The sequence below is a fragment of the Capricornis sumatraensis genome, chromosome 1 (genome assembly GCF_032405125.1).
Source record: "Capricornis sumatraensis isolate serow.1 chromosome 1, serow.2, whole genome shotgun sequence".
In the NCBI taxonomy this organism is placed as follows: Eukaryota; Metazoa; Chordata; class Mammalia; order Artiodactyla; family Bovidae; genus Capricornis; species Capricornis sumatraensis.
The window spans coordinates 232,375,631-232,396,751 of record NC_091069.1 but is presented as its reverse complement, the minus strand read 5'-3'; the positions used below and the strand labels follow the sequence as shown (position 1 = coordinate 232,396,751).

Here is a 21,121-nt window from a genome sequence, read left to right as displayed (position 1 = left end):
CATGAGGCCTGGGCTCTGCCAGTCAGACTACCCATCCTGGGAATGAGCCTGTCCTTCATGGATGGTGGTGGCTGAGGCATTTGGAGCTAGCATTCCAAAGTGGAACATCATAGTGTCTATTATGGGTCTCAGACCTTCCTGGCACCAGCCCTTCCAGAGCCTGCTTGTTTAACCCTCTCTCAATTCTTTGAGCCAACCTCCAGTGCAGGCCCTTATTGCTTGCAATCAAAATACCTTAATTGGCACCAATACCAGGCAGGTAGATTAACATTTCTATTGTCAGTAGGTAAGGGAACACACATGAAGCCAAGAGTTCTAGAAGTCATAGAAAAGTCCTCTTTAGACAGTGTGACTTGGAGAAGAATATAGTTTGTTTCCTGAGGTGCAAAAAAAAGGTGACTTTTGTCTTACTTGAATGGAAAAAAGACTTCAGATTGGTCAATGTGGGTCTGTTCTAAATACAAAGTGTTGCATGCAGCCATCTTTAAAGATAGCAGGTTTTTTTTTTTTATGTCAGAAATGGAAATTACCATAAGCAAAAGACTAAGAGAAAAATTAAAGACTTTCAAAGGAGTGATACTTTTTGAATACAATCACTCAGCATCATTATCATCAAGGAGTTAAAAATGGATTAAAATAAGTATATTTTATTGCATCATCTTATCACCCTGAAAATGTTAAGTTTCTTGAGGGCAATGGCATAGCTTACATTTCTTCTGTAATTAAAACTTACATGGTGTTAAGATGCTCTAATATGACATGGATACTTAGTTAAGGATTCCCAGAGATGCAGACATAGAGAACAGACTTGTAGATACAGCAAGGGAAGGAGAGAGTGGGATGACTTGAGAGAGTAGCATTGAAACATACATGTTACCGTATGTGAAATAGATAGCTAGTGGGAAGTTGCTATATAACACTGTAAGTTCAACCCAGTGCTCCATGAACCTAGAGAGGTAGAGTGGGGAGGGCTGGGAGTAGGTATATGTGTACTTATGGTTTACAAGAGGGAGGGACAGAGGGGACATATGTATACTTGTGGCTGATACACATTGTTGTATGGCAAAAACCAACACAACATTATAAAGCAGTTATCCTCCAATTAAAAATAAATTTTAAAAAATTCTGTTTTGTCAGACCCATGATCTGAGGGGAGACCTCTAAGACTTTTCTCCCTTAACTGGGATTTGCATGTTTCTCTCTATGCTTATTCATTTTTTAAGGTCTCAAATGGTGCCTCTTCTGTAAAGTTTTCCTTGAATCTTCTAGAAGATTCTTCTTTTCCTGTTTTTTTCATTCCAGCCTGTACTGTGGTTGTGGAGGTGGCATTCAGTTCATTTTGAGGCCTGACCCCCTCGTAGGAGCTTTGTGAAGGCTCATATTGAAAAGGGGATCCTGAGGCCACTGCAGGCTCCGTGGGTAAGAACTGGCAATTGGAGTCATGTTGGGCGTGGCAAGGGAGTCTCATGCATTCGCCGTTGCTGTCAGCTGTGGTTTATTGACTCCCTCCTAGATTATAAATTCTTTGTGTTAGTCAGCATTTGATTGCCTCCAGAACTTAGTACAACACCAAGCACCACAGATGTTCTCAATAAACATGTGCTAAAATGGAATGAGGGCAATGAAGGAGGTCATGGTGGAGTTTGAGCTGTGCTTAGAAATAGGAAGTGACATGAAGGAAAATTATGGGACCATCAAGAAGAGGCCTCAAGAGAAGGAGAAGGCCCTTCTCAGGATAGAGTGGGAAACAAGAATTGCTCACAGGGAAAGAGTAGAGTCTGGAGGCATAGGCTTAGTCAAAATTGTTGAGACTATAATCTGATGAAGGAAATTGAATGTAGTTTAAAGGGACAAAAAGGACAAGAGAGAATACTTTCTGGGAAATATGAACTTTTGGAATGATTTCCTTCTCTAGAATTTTCTTCTTCTTTTTTTTTTTTTTAACTCATATACATGTATCTATTCTTTTTCAAATTCATTTCCCATTAAGCTATTACATAATATTGAGCAGAGTTCCCTGAACTATACAGCAGTCCTTCTTTGTTCATTTTAAAGATAACAGTGTATACATGTCAACACCAAACTCCCTAATTATCCCTTCCCCCCATTCATACCCTCTGGTGGTAACCATAAATTCATTCTCTAATCTGTGAGTCTGTTTCTGTTTTGTAAATAAGTTCATTTGTATCATTTGTTTCAAGATTCTGCATATAAGGGATATCGTACGATATTTCTCTTTCTCTGACTTTCTTCACTCAATATGACAATCTTTAGGTCCATTCATGTTGCTGCAAATGGCATTATTTCATTCTTATTAATGACTGAGTAATAGCCTATTGTATATGCATGCCACATCTTTATCTATTCTTCTGTAAATGGACATTTAGGTTGCTTCCATGTCTTGGCTATCGCAAGTGATGCTGCAATGGACATTGGGGTGCATGTATCTTTTTGGACCATGTTTTCCTCTGCCCAAGAATGGGATGGCAGGGAAAAGAGGATAATTAGGCAGCTTGTGTAATTTTAAACAGCAATATAGTGACGTCTTGGGAAATTTTTGTAAACTGGAAGTCCAAAACAACAATAAAAGCAGGAAATAGACTTGATAAAGAAGCTAATAGAGGAGAAAACTAGAAAAAAAGAAGATACTCCATTAATTCCAAAGAAATCAAGAAAGGACAGAAAGATAAAATGGGTGGGAAAATAGAAAACAAATTATAAGGTGGTAGCCTTATGTCTAAACACATCAGTAATTACATTAAGTTTAGTTAAGTAAATATTCCTATTTAAAGATAAAAATTGTTTGGATATTTTATATTAAATTGATAATACACTGCTTATAAGAGCTATGTCTTAAATATAGGGATTCAGAAAAATTGAAAGAAAGAAGCACTAATCCAAACAAAGTTGTACTAGAAAGTTGTCAAAGAAAGTTTTGAGGGAAGGAGTCCTAAAGTTTAGCATTTTAATAAACTCTGTTGTTTATTAGTCATATCAATATTAATTTCTTGGATTTGATGTTTACTATGTTTATAGAAAATGTTAACATTTGGGGAAGATGGGTAAAAGGTATATGGAGACACTTTTCACAATTTTTACAACTTTTTTGTAAGCCTGAATTTATTTCAAAATAGCAAAGTTAAAGTTTAGCATTTTATAATAGAAATGGGTCAGTCCATCAGAGGATATAACAATTTCACATTTATATGCACCTAGATTCAATCCATTCTGAAGGAGATCAGTCCTGGGATTTCTTTGGAGGGAATGATGCTAAAGCTGAAACTCCAGTACTTTGGCCACCTCATGTGAAGAGTTGACTCATTGGAAAAGACTCTGATGCTGGGAGGGATTGGGGGCGGGAGGAGAAGGGGACGACCCAGGATGAGATGGCTGGATGGCATCACCAACTCGATGGACGTGAGTCTGAGTGAACTCCGGGAGTTGGTGATGGACAGGGAGGCCTGGCGTGCTGCGATTCATGGGGTCACAAAGAGTCGGACACGACTGAGCGACTGAACTGAACTGAACTGGACACACACATACACAGAGGGAGAGCAACAATTAAACAAAAAGGAGAAAGACACAAATTTGCAATTACTTTGGGAAATTTACAACAATGAGAAAATTCTCAGTAACTGATTGATAGAAGACAAAAAAAAAATCAGGAAGGGTTTAGATGATTGAAACAGTATTAAATCTTTTCTATGTACAGAAAAGAAAGAAAGATCTGTCATTTCTAATGTCCATACCCGAAGTTTATTTCAGGCCAATTTCCTTGAGAAGCCATGTGATATCTGATAATGTATAGAAATGCTATTATAAGAATAGATAAAGAGTTTTATTTATTCAGCCTCATTCATTTCTAAATCCTGTGCCATGCATCTTTCTTATTCCCTTTGTATGTTGGAAGCACATTACTGTTCCACACAGCAAATTATAGTATGAGTCCTACTGCAGTCTGGGTTAAGTATCCCTTTGGAAATTTCACTAACTTACAGGGACTTGATGCCTGAGGGTACCTATTTTGGGTTGAGCATGGGATAAACCTGCAAACATCTTGTGTGTTTATTTTATTTTTTTTACTCTGAGAGACTATGTAAATTACTTTTTTTTTTCCTTCTGCCTGCGCTGAGTTAGTAATTTCCTGATTTTAATGATTTGTTGACTTTGAATGTTCCTTATTGTAGCTAGATTGCCGTGCCCTGCCTCATACCAGAAATATTTGTCATTTCTCGTACTATATTACTACTTAGTTTATCATCTCCAGTTAGAAGCGACTTATGAGAGAAGTAGGAAAAACCTTCATGGAAAAAGAGAAGGAAAAAACAGTACAAAGAAGCCATAGACTGGGAGGCATTTAGGCTATGAATATAATCTTAATGCTGATGATTGCTGTGGGAGCAACTGTAAACTCACTGACGCACTGAATTTCTGGGATTAGGTGTGGTGGGGGTAAATTACAAATTACGAAAAAATAATGTTCCTTATCTAAGTGTAACTCTATTCAGAAAATGTAATTATGGTTAATTTCTTTCCCAATTCAGGATGTCCAAATACTCAATCCTTTGAGGAAATGACACCCACCCTTCTCCATTTTCTTTTTGTAAATTATGTATGTCATTGCTCTTTGTTATCAGTTTGGACTCATTGTTGCAAGTAACAGAAAGCCAGTTTAACTGGCTTTAAAATACAGTTTCAAAAAAACTGTGTAGCTAGAAAAAGCACAAAGGCTTTAGCATGGTGGAATTCAAGATTCAGCCCCGCCAGGTGTAGTGTTTTCTCTTTACTCATCGTCTCTGCCTTCTTCTGAGTCTTGGTTTTAACTTCATTCTCAGTCCTGGGTTCTTTCTTCATGGAGGCAGAATGGCTACGGATGCTCTGGCCTCTACGTCCTCATCAGTAGGGATCCAGGGGAGTGTGTAGGCCCCCCACTACAGAAAGTTTCACAAAATCTTTCTTCCATCTTGTTGGCTCCAACTGGGTGATATATGCCTGTCCCTAAACCAAATCACTGCGGCTGAGAAGAATGATGTGCTGATTGGCTTGGACCCGGAGCTTTGCTCAAATGTCATGGACAGATTATAGGGAACGAGTAGAACCCCCCCAAATAAAATTAATGCTGTTACCCAAAGTTCAGAGACAGTTGCTCGAGAAGAAACAAAGCATGTGGAGAAAATAATACTTGAAGTGTTGATATTGTAACACAATATGATAGGGACTTGGGTAACACTTTGTATTGAATTTTCTCAGCCAGAGAAGTCCTAAAGTGGGGTTGGGGTTGGGGGAGAGTAGATGGGATATAAATAATAAATGAGAAGAAAAGATCCTGGGATGGTGGGCAGATCCAGTTACCTAAGTAGGAATGTGATTGACGGGCTCATGACCTGCTGGCCCCTCTTCTCTCAGAGGAACTGACCCTTGGAAATGCCCCTCATTGGGATCAGGGATGTTGTGAGTGGTGCACAACTGAGGTTGCGTTTTCATACATCAAGGGACTAAATATTTTCCTCTGGCCCTTAGAATGAGCTAATTTGTTTGGAGTGTTTCTAGAGAGACACAGGATTTCCTCTGAGGCCCTTAGAGGGGCCAAGTGGGATAACTTAAAATTAGGGAGCTGCAGAACCAAAATTAATAGACCAGAGTTCTAGTTTGATACCCCTGGTGTTTATAATAATTCAAATTGTTTGCCAAATTTAAAAATCAAAGTTCGCATAAAAATGTGGATTTCTGAAGGAAAAAAAAAAAATTTCTGGCTTTACTTGGGCTTCCCTTGGGCTTCCCTTGTGGCTCAGCTGGTGAAAGAATCCTTGCACAATGCGGGAGGACTGGGTTCAATCCCTGGGTTGGGAAGATCCCCTGGAGAAGGAAAAGGCTACCCACTCCAGTACTGTTGCCTGGAAAATCCCATGGACGAAGGAGCCTGGTAGGCTGCAGTCCATGGGGTCGCTAAGAGTCAGACACGACTGAGCGACTTCACTTTCACTTTAAATACCAGAAGATCAGGCAACTTTGGGCCTGATTCTGCTAGACAACAGTTTACTGAACCTCTGCCTTGGCTTCCCCTTTTAGAGCCCCGGTTGGCATCATGGACACATCAGGAAAAGAGGTGGAGAATGGGGAGTCAGATACAGGGACCTTCTATATAGGATATAAGGACTTCCTCCCTCATCTTGGACTTCAATAATGGAGAAGAATTTCCATGGCTTGCAGAACAGAGATATTGCTGAGCTTGGGATCATAGGGCTTCATTGGCCAGTAGACTCTGAGAAGTACCAATTGCCACTTCATAGATCATAATAACTTCAGTTTTCAAGATAGTTATATTCATTTGAATTTAGAGCTTGAAGCTTCAGGAAGACTGGGGACTAAGGCTTCCTGTTGTTTCACACCTCCAGTGGTTCTAATTACAATCTCCTATACATATTCTTGACTTAAACTTTGATCAATAAACTCTACTTTGTATCTTTTCAGTTCAGTTCAGTCACTCAGTCGTGTCCGACTCTTTGAGACCCCACGAACCACAGCATGCCAGGCCTCTCTGTCCATCACCAACTCCCAGAGTTTATCCAAAACTCATGTCCATTGAGTCAATGATGCCATCCAACCATCTCACCCTCTGTCATTCCCTTCTCCTCCTGCCCTCAATCTTTCCCAGCATCAGGGTCTTTACAAATGAGTCAGCTCTTCACAACAGGTGGCCAAAGTATTGGCATTTCAGCTTCAACATCAATCCTTCCAATGAACACCCAGGACTGATTTCCATTAGATGGACTGGTTGGATCTCCTTGCAGTTCAAGGGACTCTCAAGAGTCTTCTCCAACACTACAGTTCAAAAGCATCAATTCTTTGGTGCTCAGCTTTCTTTATAGTCCAACTCTCACATCCATACATGACTACTGGAAAAACCATAGCCTTGACTAGACGGACATTTCTTGACAAAGTAATGTCTCTGCTTTTTAATATGCTGTCTATGTTGATCATAACTTTCCTTCTTTTCGTTATCCATTTAATCTAGTTTCCTATTTCTCAGCTCTAAAAAAATTACTAACTTTGGCTCACAGAAGTGAAGTCACTCAGTCGTGTCCGACTCTTTGTGACCCCGTGGACTGTAGCCTACCAGGCTCCTCTGTCCATGAGATTCTCCAGGCAAGAATACTGGAGTGGGTTGCCATTTCCTTCTCCAGGGGATCTTCCCGACCCAGGGATCGAACCCGGGTCTCCTGCATTGGAGTCAGACGCTTTAACCTCTGAGCCACCAGGGAAGCCCTGGCTCACAGAGGGGCAGAGCTTTCCCTGCCCCTTGGACAGGCTGCAGTGGAGGAGCTGAGTCTACACCGTGGAGGCGTGGCGGATCCTTTAAAACACCTGTCCGGGTGGACCTGAGGGCACAGGGCAGGAGGTGAGCTGTACATATTGTCCTCTCTGCCTAGGCTTGTGCTTTACCACTTCTGCACTTGCACCCACTCCAAGTATTAGGGTTTCAGAACTGAGCCCGCACTTATTTGGTTTTAGTCAGGAATAATGAGGAGAACTCTGATAAGGGCATTGTGAGAAAAGACCAAATTATTATTATTTTTTTACACGCTCATTTAATCATTCAGTGAGCAACACAAAATCTTCATAACTACTCATTCAGTTGCATAAGTCAAATGACTTTTGAACCTCTGTGCTTGAGTGACTGACTCCCATACACAAAGTATTGAAGGTTAGAATTGTGGTGCCAGCAGGTTCTGGTGTCTGTCCTTGGGATAGTTATTTTTTCCAAGTCCTTCTGTATAATCTGCTTTTGTGGGGTCTGAGTCAACGTTTGGACTCCAAATACTTGTTGACTCACCACATGCTTTTACATAGGTATTTTGATTTGGGTCAGGCCCACCTCTGATTTGCACTTTGTTTTAATAAAGAAAGAGAGTTTTGCTGCAACATGAGTCCTTCACCTGCTAAATGCTTCTCTGAGAACTCCTGTTTCTGTCTTCTTCAAAAGTTTTAGGTCTTTTTCTCTCATTCTTGTTTTCTCTCCAATGCGTATGTTTGCATGTGCTGTGTACATACACATGCATGTGTACGTACACACCCACCCACCCACACACCCACCCACACCCACCTTCCTACCCCCCCCACCCCCACCCTCCCAAACCCACCCCTTTTAGCCTTCTTGTATTCTACTCCATATGCTATGATTGCCTTGGCTACAATTTATCCAGAAAGTTCCAACCCAGGATTGTATATGATATATACTGAATGACCCTACAGTAAGTGATATATAGTATAGAAGAGGAGCCTTTAAATCCAGATTAAAACAGAAAGTGAATTAGGAATTGATTCTAATTTGTTTATCAGAGAGATGTAATCATAAGATTACACTGTCATTTACCCCAAAATCAGTTTTAATTAAGCTTCTCAGGTGTTTATAGTTGAACCTGGTCAGTATTATATTGAATGTTGTTTTAGAAGAGACTGATTCTTACTCATTTTTAAACCTCATTAGTCCAGTCAAATAATCCTTATTCGCTGAGTACTTGAATGAATGTAAGCTCCAACTAGAGGCTTCATAATGGGGCTTTGAAGTAAATGGATGTAGAAAGATCCTGGTGGAAATTCTAGCAGCCACTCAATGCTCAGAAGCCAACCCCAATTCCATGCTCAGGTGTACAGAGACACAGAACTATGGTGAATGTAACTGAGGCTGGTCATGGAGGTGACCCATGCAATGAGTGGGGACAAGATGTATACAGATTTTCTCTGTTCTTCTCTACTTTGCTGATGGAGCTGGTGATGAACAGGAAAGCCTGGTGTACTGCAGTCCATGGAGTAGCCAAGAGTAGGACATGACTGAGTGACTGAATTGAACTAGGAAAAAGTTGGCAAAAATTACTTTGCAAGATTTAAGGGAAGGGTTGACTAAAGATTATTTTGAAAGATTTTGAACCCATGTGGGTTCAAAATTTCAGTGCCATCTTTGTGCCTCTAATACACAGCGCCATGAACAGGTGCTCATAAGTCATTGTTGAATAAATAATAAGGAGGTGAGAGAATGAGGACTGGTTACTGAGATGCGGAAACCCCCACTTAGTCTTTTCACCCATCTGTTGGTGACACATTTCCCATGGACCGTTGTTTGGTTTGGCCCTTTTTTGACCTAGTACCATCCCTACTATTGGGGCTTCTCTGGTGGCTCAGATGGTAAAGAATCTGCCTGCTAATGCAGGAGACCTAGGTTCGATCCCTGGGTTGGGAGGATCCTCTGGAGAAGGGCATGGCACCCCACTCCAATATTCCTGCCTGGAGAATTCCATGGACAGAGGAGCCTGGTAGGCTTCAGTCCATGGGATCACAAAGAGTTGGACATGACTAAGCAACTGACACTTTCACTTTTTCATCCCTGCTCTATGAAGGGAAATATCGCTATTAATAAATTTTACTAATCTTTTCCCATATGTATAATATGATAAGACCATGGGGAACACAAAAAGAAGAAAACATTTATCTTTTACCTGCAAAGAGACAGCAATGATGTTAGGAAGATAAGAATAAAATAATAAAATGTGACTATTACAAGACAACGCATATTCAAGAATACAATAATGAATGTATTATTGTATCCATTGCCATCACAATAATGTATGTATGTATCTTATGTAGACAATACAGAAGAGGCAAGGAAAAGACAGAGGTGCTCATATCTAAGGCAGGTGGGAAGGAGTTAAGGACATGTCGGGAGTGGTGAGTGGACTGTTGGTTGAGAGTTAGGGGCAGAAAGCATGTTAACTTGGTAGTGTGGGGAGTAATGAGATGGTTAAGACTTGGAAAAACTAAAGTGGGGAAGAGCCCCAACATTAAGATAGCAATGACAATATTGTTATTTTTTGTCTTATTGGTTTTTGCAGGAGATTGGCAGGCCTCCCTTTGAGAGGTCACAAATGAGTCAACTTAGAGCCAAACCCCTTCATCCCAGGTGTTAATCCTGGCTTAACTCCTCATAATGGTGTCTAATTATGTTTTCTAGGATGGTGCAGGCACTTAGGAAGTAATTTTGCTTATTTGAGAAAAAGTTAATTGATAGTAACCGTAATAATACATAAGTCACTCAGTCGTGTCCGACTCTTTGCAACCCTGTGGACTGTAGCCCGCCAGGCTCCTCTGTCTGTGGGATTCTCGAGGCAACAATACTGGAGTGGGTTGCCATTTCCTTCTCCAGGGGATCTTCCCAACCCAGGGATCGAACCCGGGTCTCCTGCATTGCAGGCAGACGCTTTATCCTCTGAGCCACCAGGGAAGCCCTATAGTAACCATAACTACTATTTTAAAAAATAATTTGGGGGTTAAAAAATTCTAGCTGTTAGCAATCAAATTAATCACTTTTTAGGAATGTTTACCTAACATGTCTGCTCCTGTAGACTGAATGAGGAAGTTGAGCTCAGTTCTGTCAGACCAGAAGGATGCTCAGGGAAAATTTGAATTAGTGAATCCATTAAAAATTCTTTCTGTCCAAAGGGCTATCCAGGTTGGTATGTAGAGTAGGAGACTAATATTTAACAAACTCAGTGGTATCCCAATTCACACTTCTATTAGTGAGTAGGTGGACTTTCCTGTTAACTAAAGAAAGCCTGATTTGAAAAACTGAACAAGTTGATACGGAACATGAATGTTTGCTTTTTACAAAATGAATGATGCAGTGAAATGCGATCAAAAAAGGCAATTGCTGGAAATATTACAGACAGATGAAAATATTTTTCCAGATTTCCTTTACACTAGAAAGAAAACTCATCAATTAATTTATATTTCTTTGCCGTTTACTTTTTCACATAGGGATATATTCCAGTGACCCTGTGATCTTTCAACTGTAATGGAGAATTGAATATAGAATGTAACAGGCTGTGCTGGGAGCTAGGATCGCAGTTAGTGAAGAAGGGAAGGAGGGGACACCAGTAGAAGGTACTGAAATGCCCTGGAACCTCTGATCCTAGTCACTTCTCTAGAGAGACATCATTAAGGCTTTTACCATAAAAAAGGTAGGAAAGAAATATCACATTTCTTTATATTCTATTTTTTGACCACGTGACTTGGGGGTTCTTAGTTCCTGGACCAGGGATTGAACTGACACCATCGGCAGCAAAGAGTATGGAGTCCTGACTGCTGGACAGCCAAGGAATTCCCTCTTTATGTTCTTGAAAGCAACTTTATTTTGACTGTGATGCCTCATCCTGCCTGAGTCCTGTCAAGTCTTAGGCACCTGGAATCTGTCCATCAGCCTCTGTTGTCTTGGGATCTCCCATCCTTGGTCCTTCATCCTCTGAGGGGGCCTGGGAAACATCCACTGGCTCAGCCCGTGAGTCCCTCCAGCAGAGGTGCTGTGGCACTTCGTCCTTTCTCTCTGCCTTCCCTGGGGCTGTGTGCTCACATCCACGGCTTCCCATCTGTTTCCACCAGGATAATCTTTCCTCCTCTCCATCTTCCTCAGAGGTGGTCTTCTCCTGCTGCCCCATTCCCAGCACAACCAGCCTAAGTGAGCCCCGAGAAGGCTTGTGCTTCTGTCCAAAGACTGAAGGGACCACAGGTTCCAATCTGCTTTTGCCTTCTGGGCTGCCAGAACTCCTAAGACAAGATTTAGTTATTGCTTTTGGAATGGGGTGGGAGAATAAACACGTTTATATTTCAATAAGTTATTCTGCCCCGATATTATTAACTATTTTTATTGCTTATGATTAAAGTATTAAAGAGATTTCCACCCCCCCCAAACCTTGAGGGGCTTTGGGAAATGTTCTCCTTTTCAAAACATATTCTTTTGTTATCTTTATTATTTTTATTGAGTTTAAAAACTAAAGTAATGAGTTATTTAAAACAGATATTAAAAGTTAACCATAATTGTTTCAAATTTATCATTAAAAAAAAATATATCAGCTCTAGCCCGCAGATGTGTCCCTTACCTCCTTCTCCACATGCATGCGTGTGCCAAGTTGGTTCAGTCATGTCCGACTCTTTTTGACCCTATGGATTGTAGCCCGCCAAACTCCCCTGTCCTTGGGATTCTCCACGCAAGAATACTGGAGTGGGTTGCTATGCTCTCCTCTGGAGAATCTTCCCAACCCAGGGATCGAATCTACGTCTCTTAAGTCTCCTGCATTGGCAGGTGGGTTCTTTGCCACTAGCACCTCCTGGGAAGCTCCTTCTCCATAGACAAACAGTGTTCTTAATTTGTTGTGTCTTTCCCACGTGTTTTTAAGTTTTACTACAGATGTATGGTAGGGTAAATGATATGTAAAGTATTCTGTGTTTTATAATTTACAATAATTGGTATACTGTATGTATCCTTTAGCACTTTGCCTTTTCCATTTATTATTTTTTTTAAGAAGCAGGTGGATGTCGTTCGTTTATTCTACTGTTGTATAAGTATTCTGTTGATTAAACAATCATGTATTTTCCCATTATTCAACTAAAGAAAACAGGCAGTTGCCCTTAAAATATAAATACAGTTGGAATAATTTAACACCTTGAGGGTTTGTTAGTCACTCATACAGAAGTGTCAATTGGTCCTCAACCCTTTCTTCAAAACTCTGTGGGAACTACCTGTGATGCTTGCAGTGAGAGAACAGCGATAGGGATATTAATTGAACTGTGTGTAGAATTTGAGAGCTTAGGTTAAGAAACTGATTTGTTTTTTAATCTTTTATTTTGTCTGCCTTCCTTGGGCAGGTTATCTAATCTCAATAGTCTTCTAATTTACATTTTAAGGGAGGATGTTTGTTCCATCAGTAGAAGAATAGGTAAATGGTGAGCTTATTGTGTGAGGAGAATAGCATAGCTCCAGCCTCATTGAAAGTTCTAAGTATTTGCCTTCAGTGTTTACAATACTAGAGAAGGGGGAGTGAGGGGAGAAGGGAATTTTGGAAGATAGACTAGGGGGAAGGCAGCTTGCCCTGAGTCAGTGGCTCCCTCAAGAATTCAGAATCTCAGGTGATCCAGACCTAGGCCCGCAGTGAGAGGAGGGAAAGCAGAAGAGCTGGGAAGCCAGAAAGTACCACTGAAGACAGCTTTGGTCCCTCACAGTTTCGGCCTTTGGGATTGGTAGGAAGGCATCAAAGTCTTGGTGCTCTCAGAGTTGTTTCTGATGTCTTTTTTTCTGAAACTGTCCAAGGAACTTTAGAACCTGCCAACCATAAAGAGCTACTTAGGCTAATTTTGGTAAAGCTTTTAGAGGTTCAAGGAAGCTAGAAATTTGAGGGAGGAGAAAAGATCAGATCCAATTTCATCTAAATTAAGAAGTCCATTTTTAGAATATACTTTTAACTTTCCAAATTTATGTTTGGTTGTGTCAGGGTACACTTAAGAATTAAGACAGGAAAGAAAGGTTTTACTTGGTGAAAGGTGTTATTTAAAATTATATGGGCTTTAAAAAGAAAAAACAGGGGGAAAAAAGAGTTGAAATTATTGAAGATGTATAGGACACATGTCAAAAGCCATGGGAAGATATACCTGTCTAGAAAATCCAGCATAACCTTCCCTGTTGTTGGGTCTCTGACAGTGATCCTGCTGTCTCTGGGCTCCTTTGTATAGGACTGACTTTGGAAAGCTGTGCTGTTCTGAGCTGTCTCAGGCATCCGGGTGGGTGAGCATCAGTGCCAGGTGTTTGGGTACCAGTTAGTGATGTGGCTTCATTTCTAAAACTGCAGAGTGAACTCTAGTGACTCTGTGTTTTAATGTTTCAGGATTGACAAGTTATATGCTTGGTAAGTATGAATTGACCTAGTTAGAAGTTTTTTCCCAAAACTTTACAAAGAATTTTACAGAGGCTGATTTCTTTTAAAATGCAAATTCTTATTTCACAGGTGTATATGCTTCATATATTACATAAATTATTGTATGATTATTGGACAGTTACATATTTATACATTTTATGGTTTGATATCAGATTATATTGGGGTGACTTCAGAACGTACTGGCCTAGAGGAAGGAATAAGTCACAGCAGGGTTCTGCTACAGCTAGGTTAGGAGCCTCTGAGAGTTCTTCACTTTGGGACACTGAGAAAGTTATTCAATCCTCTGAACCATCCCTTTGTCAGTTATAAAATGAGGACAGTGCCTGCCTTATGGAGTCATGAGGAAAGAGAATGGACACAAAGCACTTAAGAGAGTGCATTAATCATCTAACTATGGGACTAGTGAGAAAAATAAATATTGGGCTACTAGCTATAGGGTCATTGGGGTTTTCTTCTAAAATGTTACATACTTCTTTGAAAATTTAATTCTCTTCTGTAAAGTTTTAGGGGCTTTCCTGGTAGCTCAGACAGTAAAGAATTTGCTGGCAGTGTGGGAGACCTAGGTTAGATCCTTGGGTTGGGAAGATTCCCTGAGAAGGAAATGGCAACTCACTCCAGTATTCTTGCCTGGAGAATTCCATGGACAGAGGAGCCTGGTGGGCTACAGTCCATGGGGTCACCAAGTTTTAAAAAGTCTGTGGTATCTTATTGTAGCAGAAACGTTTTCCCATGGAAAAACATCATAGTGAGCAATTTATTTGGGATCATGTAGCTAGAACAGTTTTTTATACATCAAATTCAACAGCTGTATTTTCTCAGCCAACGGTGTGTTACTCCTGATAAGTTTATTGTGCAACATAAAAATGCTTGTTAAGGTACACTTTGGAGTGTACTTAGTTTTTTGCATTGTACTTGATTATCATAATTTTGCAAAAATCTAGAAAAATATTGATACTGTATGCATGAGTCTGCACTTATGAAAGAGGCAATATGTTTTCCTTTAACCATTCTACTGCTAAATCTTCATTCCTTTGTAGAAAGCAATACATTATTTTGCTATTTTAATCATAGTATTTTGCCTCTAAGGAAATATGAGGCAAATATTACTTAAAATTGAAACATATAGTATAAGAACTATATATAGTAATCTTATTGTCTATCAGTGTTCAATAATGTATACTTTCAGACCACTAGTATTTATCTTATTTGTTTCCTTTGTCTTTCCACAATTACTTCTTTTTAAAAAAAATATTTATTTCTGACTGTGCTGGGTCTTAGTTATGGCATGCAAACTGTTGTTTGCAGCATGGGGGATCTAGTTCCCTGACCGGGCATCAAACCCCGGTCCCCTGCATTGGGAGTGTGGAGTTTTAGCCACTGGACCACTTGGGAAGTTCCCATCACCACTACTTCTCTTGTTTTTCAGTTATTTTTGATTTTGGCTGCCTTTAGTCTAAAAAAGTGACTAAAAATATGTAATGAAAAATAAGCCCCCTAACACTTGGCCTCCAATTCCCCATTTCCCCTAGAAAGGCAATCAATATTACCTTTCTTTGTATCCTTCTGGAAATGCTTTTATAAATATGCAACTGATATAGCTCCCCCTCCCCCAGCCATACTTAATTTTCTGCTCCTTGTTTTGTTCTTTTAATAATATATCTTAAAGGGACTTCCTTGGTGGTCCAGTAATTAAGACTCCATTTCCAATGCAGGAGGCAAAGATGCTATTCCCGGTTAGGGAACTAAGATCTTGCATGTCGCGGCCAAAAAAAAACCAAAAACAGAAGAAGAATATATTTTAAAGATTGTTCTGTGTCTATTATTTGCTTCATTTAAATACTAAAGGACTTGTATAATGCTACAAACTTCTTTATACTTATAATAACATTTGGGTAAATTGCTTTTTCACTAATTTTATGTGCTGGTTCTGCTGGATTATGGGAGAATAAAAATATTTTATGTAATTAACAAGTGACATACATTTAAATAGGCAGAGTTGACTCATTGGAAAAGACTCTGATGCTGGGAGGGATTGGGGGCAGGAGGAGAAGGGGACGACAGAGGATGACATGGCTGGATGGCATCACTGACTCGATGGACGTGAGTCTGAGTGAACTCCGGGAGTTGGTGATGGACAGGGAGGCCTGGTGTGCTGCGATTCATGGGGTCGGACACGACTGAGCAACTGAACTGAACTGAGCAAAGAATAGAACCCCAGGTGTATTTGTTATTTCATATGCAAGGTCAACACAAGGACCGTTAATTTGCAGCATTTCTGTGGAGTGCAAATGCTAAAATTGGACCACTATTTTTAAAACTTGAGGCAAGGGATAGAAACCATTCTGAATATGGGAAAGGATATGCAGAATGACCAAACCACAGAAACTGGAAGCCAGCCACAGCAGAATTAGCATTTTGCAGACTGGGAGGTTATTCTTAAATGTCCTAAAAGGACTGTTTCATCTCTTTCAACACAAAATAAGTAAACGTTCTAAAAGTGAGAATTCAATAAAATGTGAATATGTACTTACTGCTAACATGTAAGAAATTGCGGTTACTGCCTTTTTCTTACTCTACAGAACTGAGCTCTTCAGATTTTTTTTTTTAAAGTGTAGAATGAAATAGAGGGCAATGGTGTGGGTATGTATTTAAAACTAAACAATTAATTACATATTTAGTTAGAATCAGGCCCCAGAGTAACTGTAAGGTATAGAAATCTGTCATTTTGCAACCTACTGAATAGGAGAACAAATTTCCAAGTGATAGGACAGATAAGGGGTTAATATCCAACATATATAAACAGTTCATATAACTCAAGATCAAAAAAACAAACAGCCCAATTAAAAAATGAAGATAAGAACTGAATAGACATTTTTCTGAAGAGGAATTACAGGTGGTCACAGCCACATGAAAAGATGCTCAACATCACTGATCATCAGGGAAATGAAAATCAAAACCAAAATGAGATATGACCTCACATGTGTCAGAATGGCTATCATCAAAATGACCACAAATAACAAATGTTGAAGAGAATGTGGAGAAAAGAGAACGCTCGTACACTGTTGGTGAGAATGTAAATAGTGAAAGTGAAAGTGTTAGTCACTCAGTTATGTTGACTCTGGGACTCCATGGACTGTAGCCTGCCAGGCTCCTCTGTCCATGGGATTCTCCAGGCAAGAATACTGGAGTGGGTAGCCATCCCTTTCTCCAGGGAATCTTCCTGACCCAGGGATCAAACCTGGATCTTCCACACTGTGGGCAGATTCTTTACCATCTGGTGGAAGCCCACCATGGACAACAGTAGGGAGGTTTCTCAAAAAACTAAATATAGAAGTACCACGCTGCTGCTGCTGAGTCACTTCAGTCATGTCCGACTCTGTGTGTCCCCATAGATGGCAGCCCACCAGGTTCCCCTGTCCCTGGGATTCTCCAGGCAAGAACGCTGGAGTGGGTTGCCATTTCCTTCTCTAGGAACTACCATAAAACCCCAAAATTCCACTCCTGAGTATATAACCAAAAACCCCCCAAAACGCTTTCCGAAAGATACTTATACCTCAATGTTCCTAATAGTTTTATTTGCAGTAGGCAAGATATGGAAGCAACCTAACTGTCCATCAGTAGATGAATGGCTAAAGAAGATGTGCGTACACATACACACACACAATGGAATACTGCTCATCTGTAACAGAGAATGAAGTTTTGCCATATGCAGCAACCTGGATGGACTTGGAGGGCATTATGCTAAGTGAAACAAATCAGAGAAAGACAAATACTGAATGATATCACATACATGTGGGATCTAAAAAATACAATAAACTAGTGAATATAACAACAAAAAAGAAATGGACTCCCAGATTTAGAGAACAAACCAGTGGTTACCAGTGGGGAAAGAGAAGGGCAAGGGGCAACACGGGGATAGGAGATTAAAAGGTATAAACTATTAGGAATAGAGTAAGCGACAAGGATTTATTGTTCAGCACAGGGAATATAGCCCATATTTTATAATAACTGTAATGGAGTATAACCTTTAAAAATTGTGAATCACTATATTGTATACCAACTGTACTTTAACAACAACAAAAAAAATGTCTTTTGAAAGAACAACAAAAGTCCTAAACAACTTGGTTTACAGATCATGAATGACAAATACACTGTACTCTTTAGAAGGATTCACATAATTTAATATGATGTTTAAGTAATCTGTGAACATTTTAATTCAATTATTTCAAAAAATTATATGTTTTGCCCCAAATTAGAGATGTTCAGGGATGATGTTGAACCTCTTATATAAATATGTGTATAAAAATTTTTTTCCTACTTAGCTTCAGTACTTATTTAGTTCATTTTCACTTTCTGAAATACATATTAATTAGGTGTGTATAAGAGGTATACATAATTTGTATTTACCTTTAGCTTTATATTGAATAGTCAAACCACAAAGTCACTTTAAAAATAGAAATTGCCTTGTTACATATCAGGAGTATTAAAAATGTAAGTAATTCTTGGTAATTCTCTGGCAGTCCAGTTAGGACTTGGCACTTTCACTGCTGTGGCCTGAGTTCAGTCCCTGGTTGGGGAAATAAGATCACTGCAAGCTATGAGGTGTGGCCCCCCCAAAAAAGTCAATAATTCCTCCTTGAGATATTTATTTATAGCAATAAACATGGATATGTACAGATATTTATCTATAAGGCTGTTCATTGTAGTATTCATTTACAATGTAAAATTGGAAGCAATGCAAACACTGTGAAACAAGGGATTTACTAATAAAATTATTATGTGGCCACTAAATATTATGTTGATACATATAATATATTAGCACAAAAAATTATACTCACATTTTCACACCCCAGTAAAGGTACAGGTGCATTTGAAAAGCAGACCAGAAAGATGTAGATGACAAAAAGTACTAGCTGATATTTCTGGAGAGTAGGATTGTGGATAAGTTACATTTCTGATTTGGGCATTTGTTACCAATTATTTTCTACAATGACTATTATATGCCTGCTTTTCTTACAATCCAGTTTTACATTAGTTTTCTTTTTTTTGGTTTTAGTTTGTTTCTCCTGCTTGGAATAAGAAAGGCCCCACTAATCTGGGAAAGACCTCGCTCAAGGAAAGGGAGAGGAGGTGGCTGTAAAGTTGAACGTTTGAGCCACAGGCTCCATCCCGAAATCATTAGCCTCTCACATGATTCACGTCCTAAAATTTTACTTTTCGACCACATCCTGAGTATTTTTAAATGCTATACTTTTCTCAACTTGAAATGCTTATTTTACTGAAACAGTGAAGTCAAATGGAAAGGAAAATTATACAAGCCATCGAGAAATGCCTTTGCTTTGGATAAGGACAGGGTGTGCAAAACCAGTGTTTCTTCCCTTTACTGAATCTCAGTTATTGTCTGGCTGACCTGTTGGGAAAGAGTGTTACCAGGGAATCTATTCCTACTTGTTCTTTGTCAGCCTTACCTCTCAGGTGGTTTCTTCCAGATGCTTTACTGCCTGTGTCCTCTGCTCTTGTTTAGATAAATGTTTCCGAAGGGCTCATGTTCTTTTTTCTCACATTGCTTTTTCCAGATATAAAGACCTGAAGGTAGTCTTTTCTATTCAGAGATGGAGAACAGTACCACCACCATTTCTCGGGAGGAGCTGGAGGAACTACAAGAAGCCTTTAATAAAATAGGTATGCTTGAGAAAAACTAAATACACAGTTACTATTCTGCTGGATACCAGCCTTCAGGAATGGAACAATGCCTTCTATTGCTTCTACTGCCCTCTAACCCCCAGATGTATTCTCTTTTTCTTTTGTGTCCCATCTGGGTTTCACTGGATTCTTTCTTTCTTTCTAAAAGATAAACTAACACTGGCTTGAATTTCTGGGAGAATTGGACTTTGAATTCTTTGATCATTTCTTTGTAGAGAATACTCCAGGTTAATGAATGACAGTGTAACTGAATATGCTTAATGTGATCTCCTCATTACAGAAAAAAATATGGAAACACTTCCTTGTGTGTAAACTGAACTCTGGCCTCCGTGTGTTTGTCATGAACAATAACAAGTTCTGACTTCATGCAGAGTATTTTAAAAGCTCGATATGATTTTTAAAGACCATATGTCTTATTTTCCTCCTCGCTTGTGCATAATTTTTTTTAAAGTATTGTTTTTAAAGGCGGCATGCCTTATACCTCTTTCACTTTTATTTATTTATTTATTCTTCTTTCACTTTAAAAGCCATCCAGTGTTTTGTCTCTATGTCATTTTGACAGCTTGGTCTTTTTCTTCCAAAAAACTCCCCCATCCTCTGATGGATCATGATTCTCCTGCATTTTGCTCATAGGAAACCTGTAGGAAACCAAGACAGTGTTGATACCATTTTTTGCTCTAGTCTGCAAGTGGTGAAAGATGAACACAGTAAATAATAGACATAGAAACAGTGACACCCCCAATGTTGTTCCTGCCTCAGTGGGCTCCTGCCTTGGTGCGTTAGAGCACTCCAGGAAAAACAGAGTCAGACCAGGGAGGATGGGGTGGTCACAGTTGGTCTTGGGCCTCGATTTCTCTTAAACTTAGTGAATGATGTCTAAAATTAATGTAGATGAAATGTAGTGCAGAAGTTTTAGAAACTAAGATAAAGAAAGGAAGATTTAACTTAAAAACAAACAAACAAAAAACCAAGGCGCTCTCTCTCAAAAAAAAAAAAAGCAAAAGTAATGTTTTCAGGAAGCTTATGACTTACAAAACATTGCTATGAAATAAAGTGAATTCTACCCATCTCTGGGCCTTTCCACTTCTCCTTGCTTAGCTGTTTTGAGAGTAACTCAGACCTTGAGAATACAATCCACATGGTGGCCGCCTTTGGCTCATAATTAATTCTTTAACCTTGGTCTTTTCTTTATTTTAATGGGCTTCCCTGGTGGCTCAGACAGTAATGTGTCTGCCTGCAATGTGGAAGACCTAGGTTCAATCCCTGGGTCGGGAATATCCCCTGGAGAAAGAAATGGCAACCCACTCCAGTATTCTTGCCTGGAAAGTTCCATGGACTGAGGAGCCTGGTAGGCTACAGTCAATGCGGTCGCAAAGAGTTGGACACAACTGGGTGACTTCACTTTCACTTTCTTTATTTTGCTGGTGCTAGAGCACTGCATGACTATGGTGTGATTTCCAAAACGTTATTGTTAAAAATACATTTTTGGCTTCTCTGGTGGAGCAGTAGTTAGGAATCCGCCAGGCAATATAAGAGACACGGGTTTGATCCCGTGAAGGAAGATTACATATACTGCGGAGCAGCTAAGCCCGTGTATCACACGGGCTGTTGAGCCCGTGCTCTAGAGCCTGGGAGCTACAACTACTGAGCCCATGTGCCAC

The 21,121-nt window shown here is 39.7% G+C and overlaps 1 protein-coding gene across 1 annotated transcript in view; it reads left to right on the top strand.

Moving 5' to 3' along the window:
* Nucleotides 1-21,121, top strand: part of PLS1 (plastin 1) — a 127,332-nt gene that overhangs the window by 50,265 nt on the left and 55,946 nt on the right. The window contains exon 2 of the mRNA XM_068965650.1: nucleotides 19,334-19,439. Within this exon, the coding sequence (XP_068821751.1) occupies nucleotides 19,370-19,439 (70 nt within the window). The 5' untranslated portion in view covers nucleotides 19,334-19,369. The remainder of the gene's footprint in view (nucleotides 1-19,333; nucleotides 19,440-21,121) is intronic.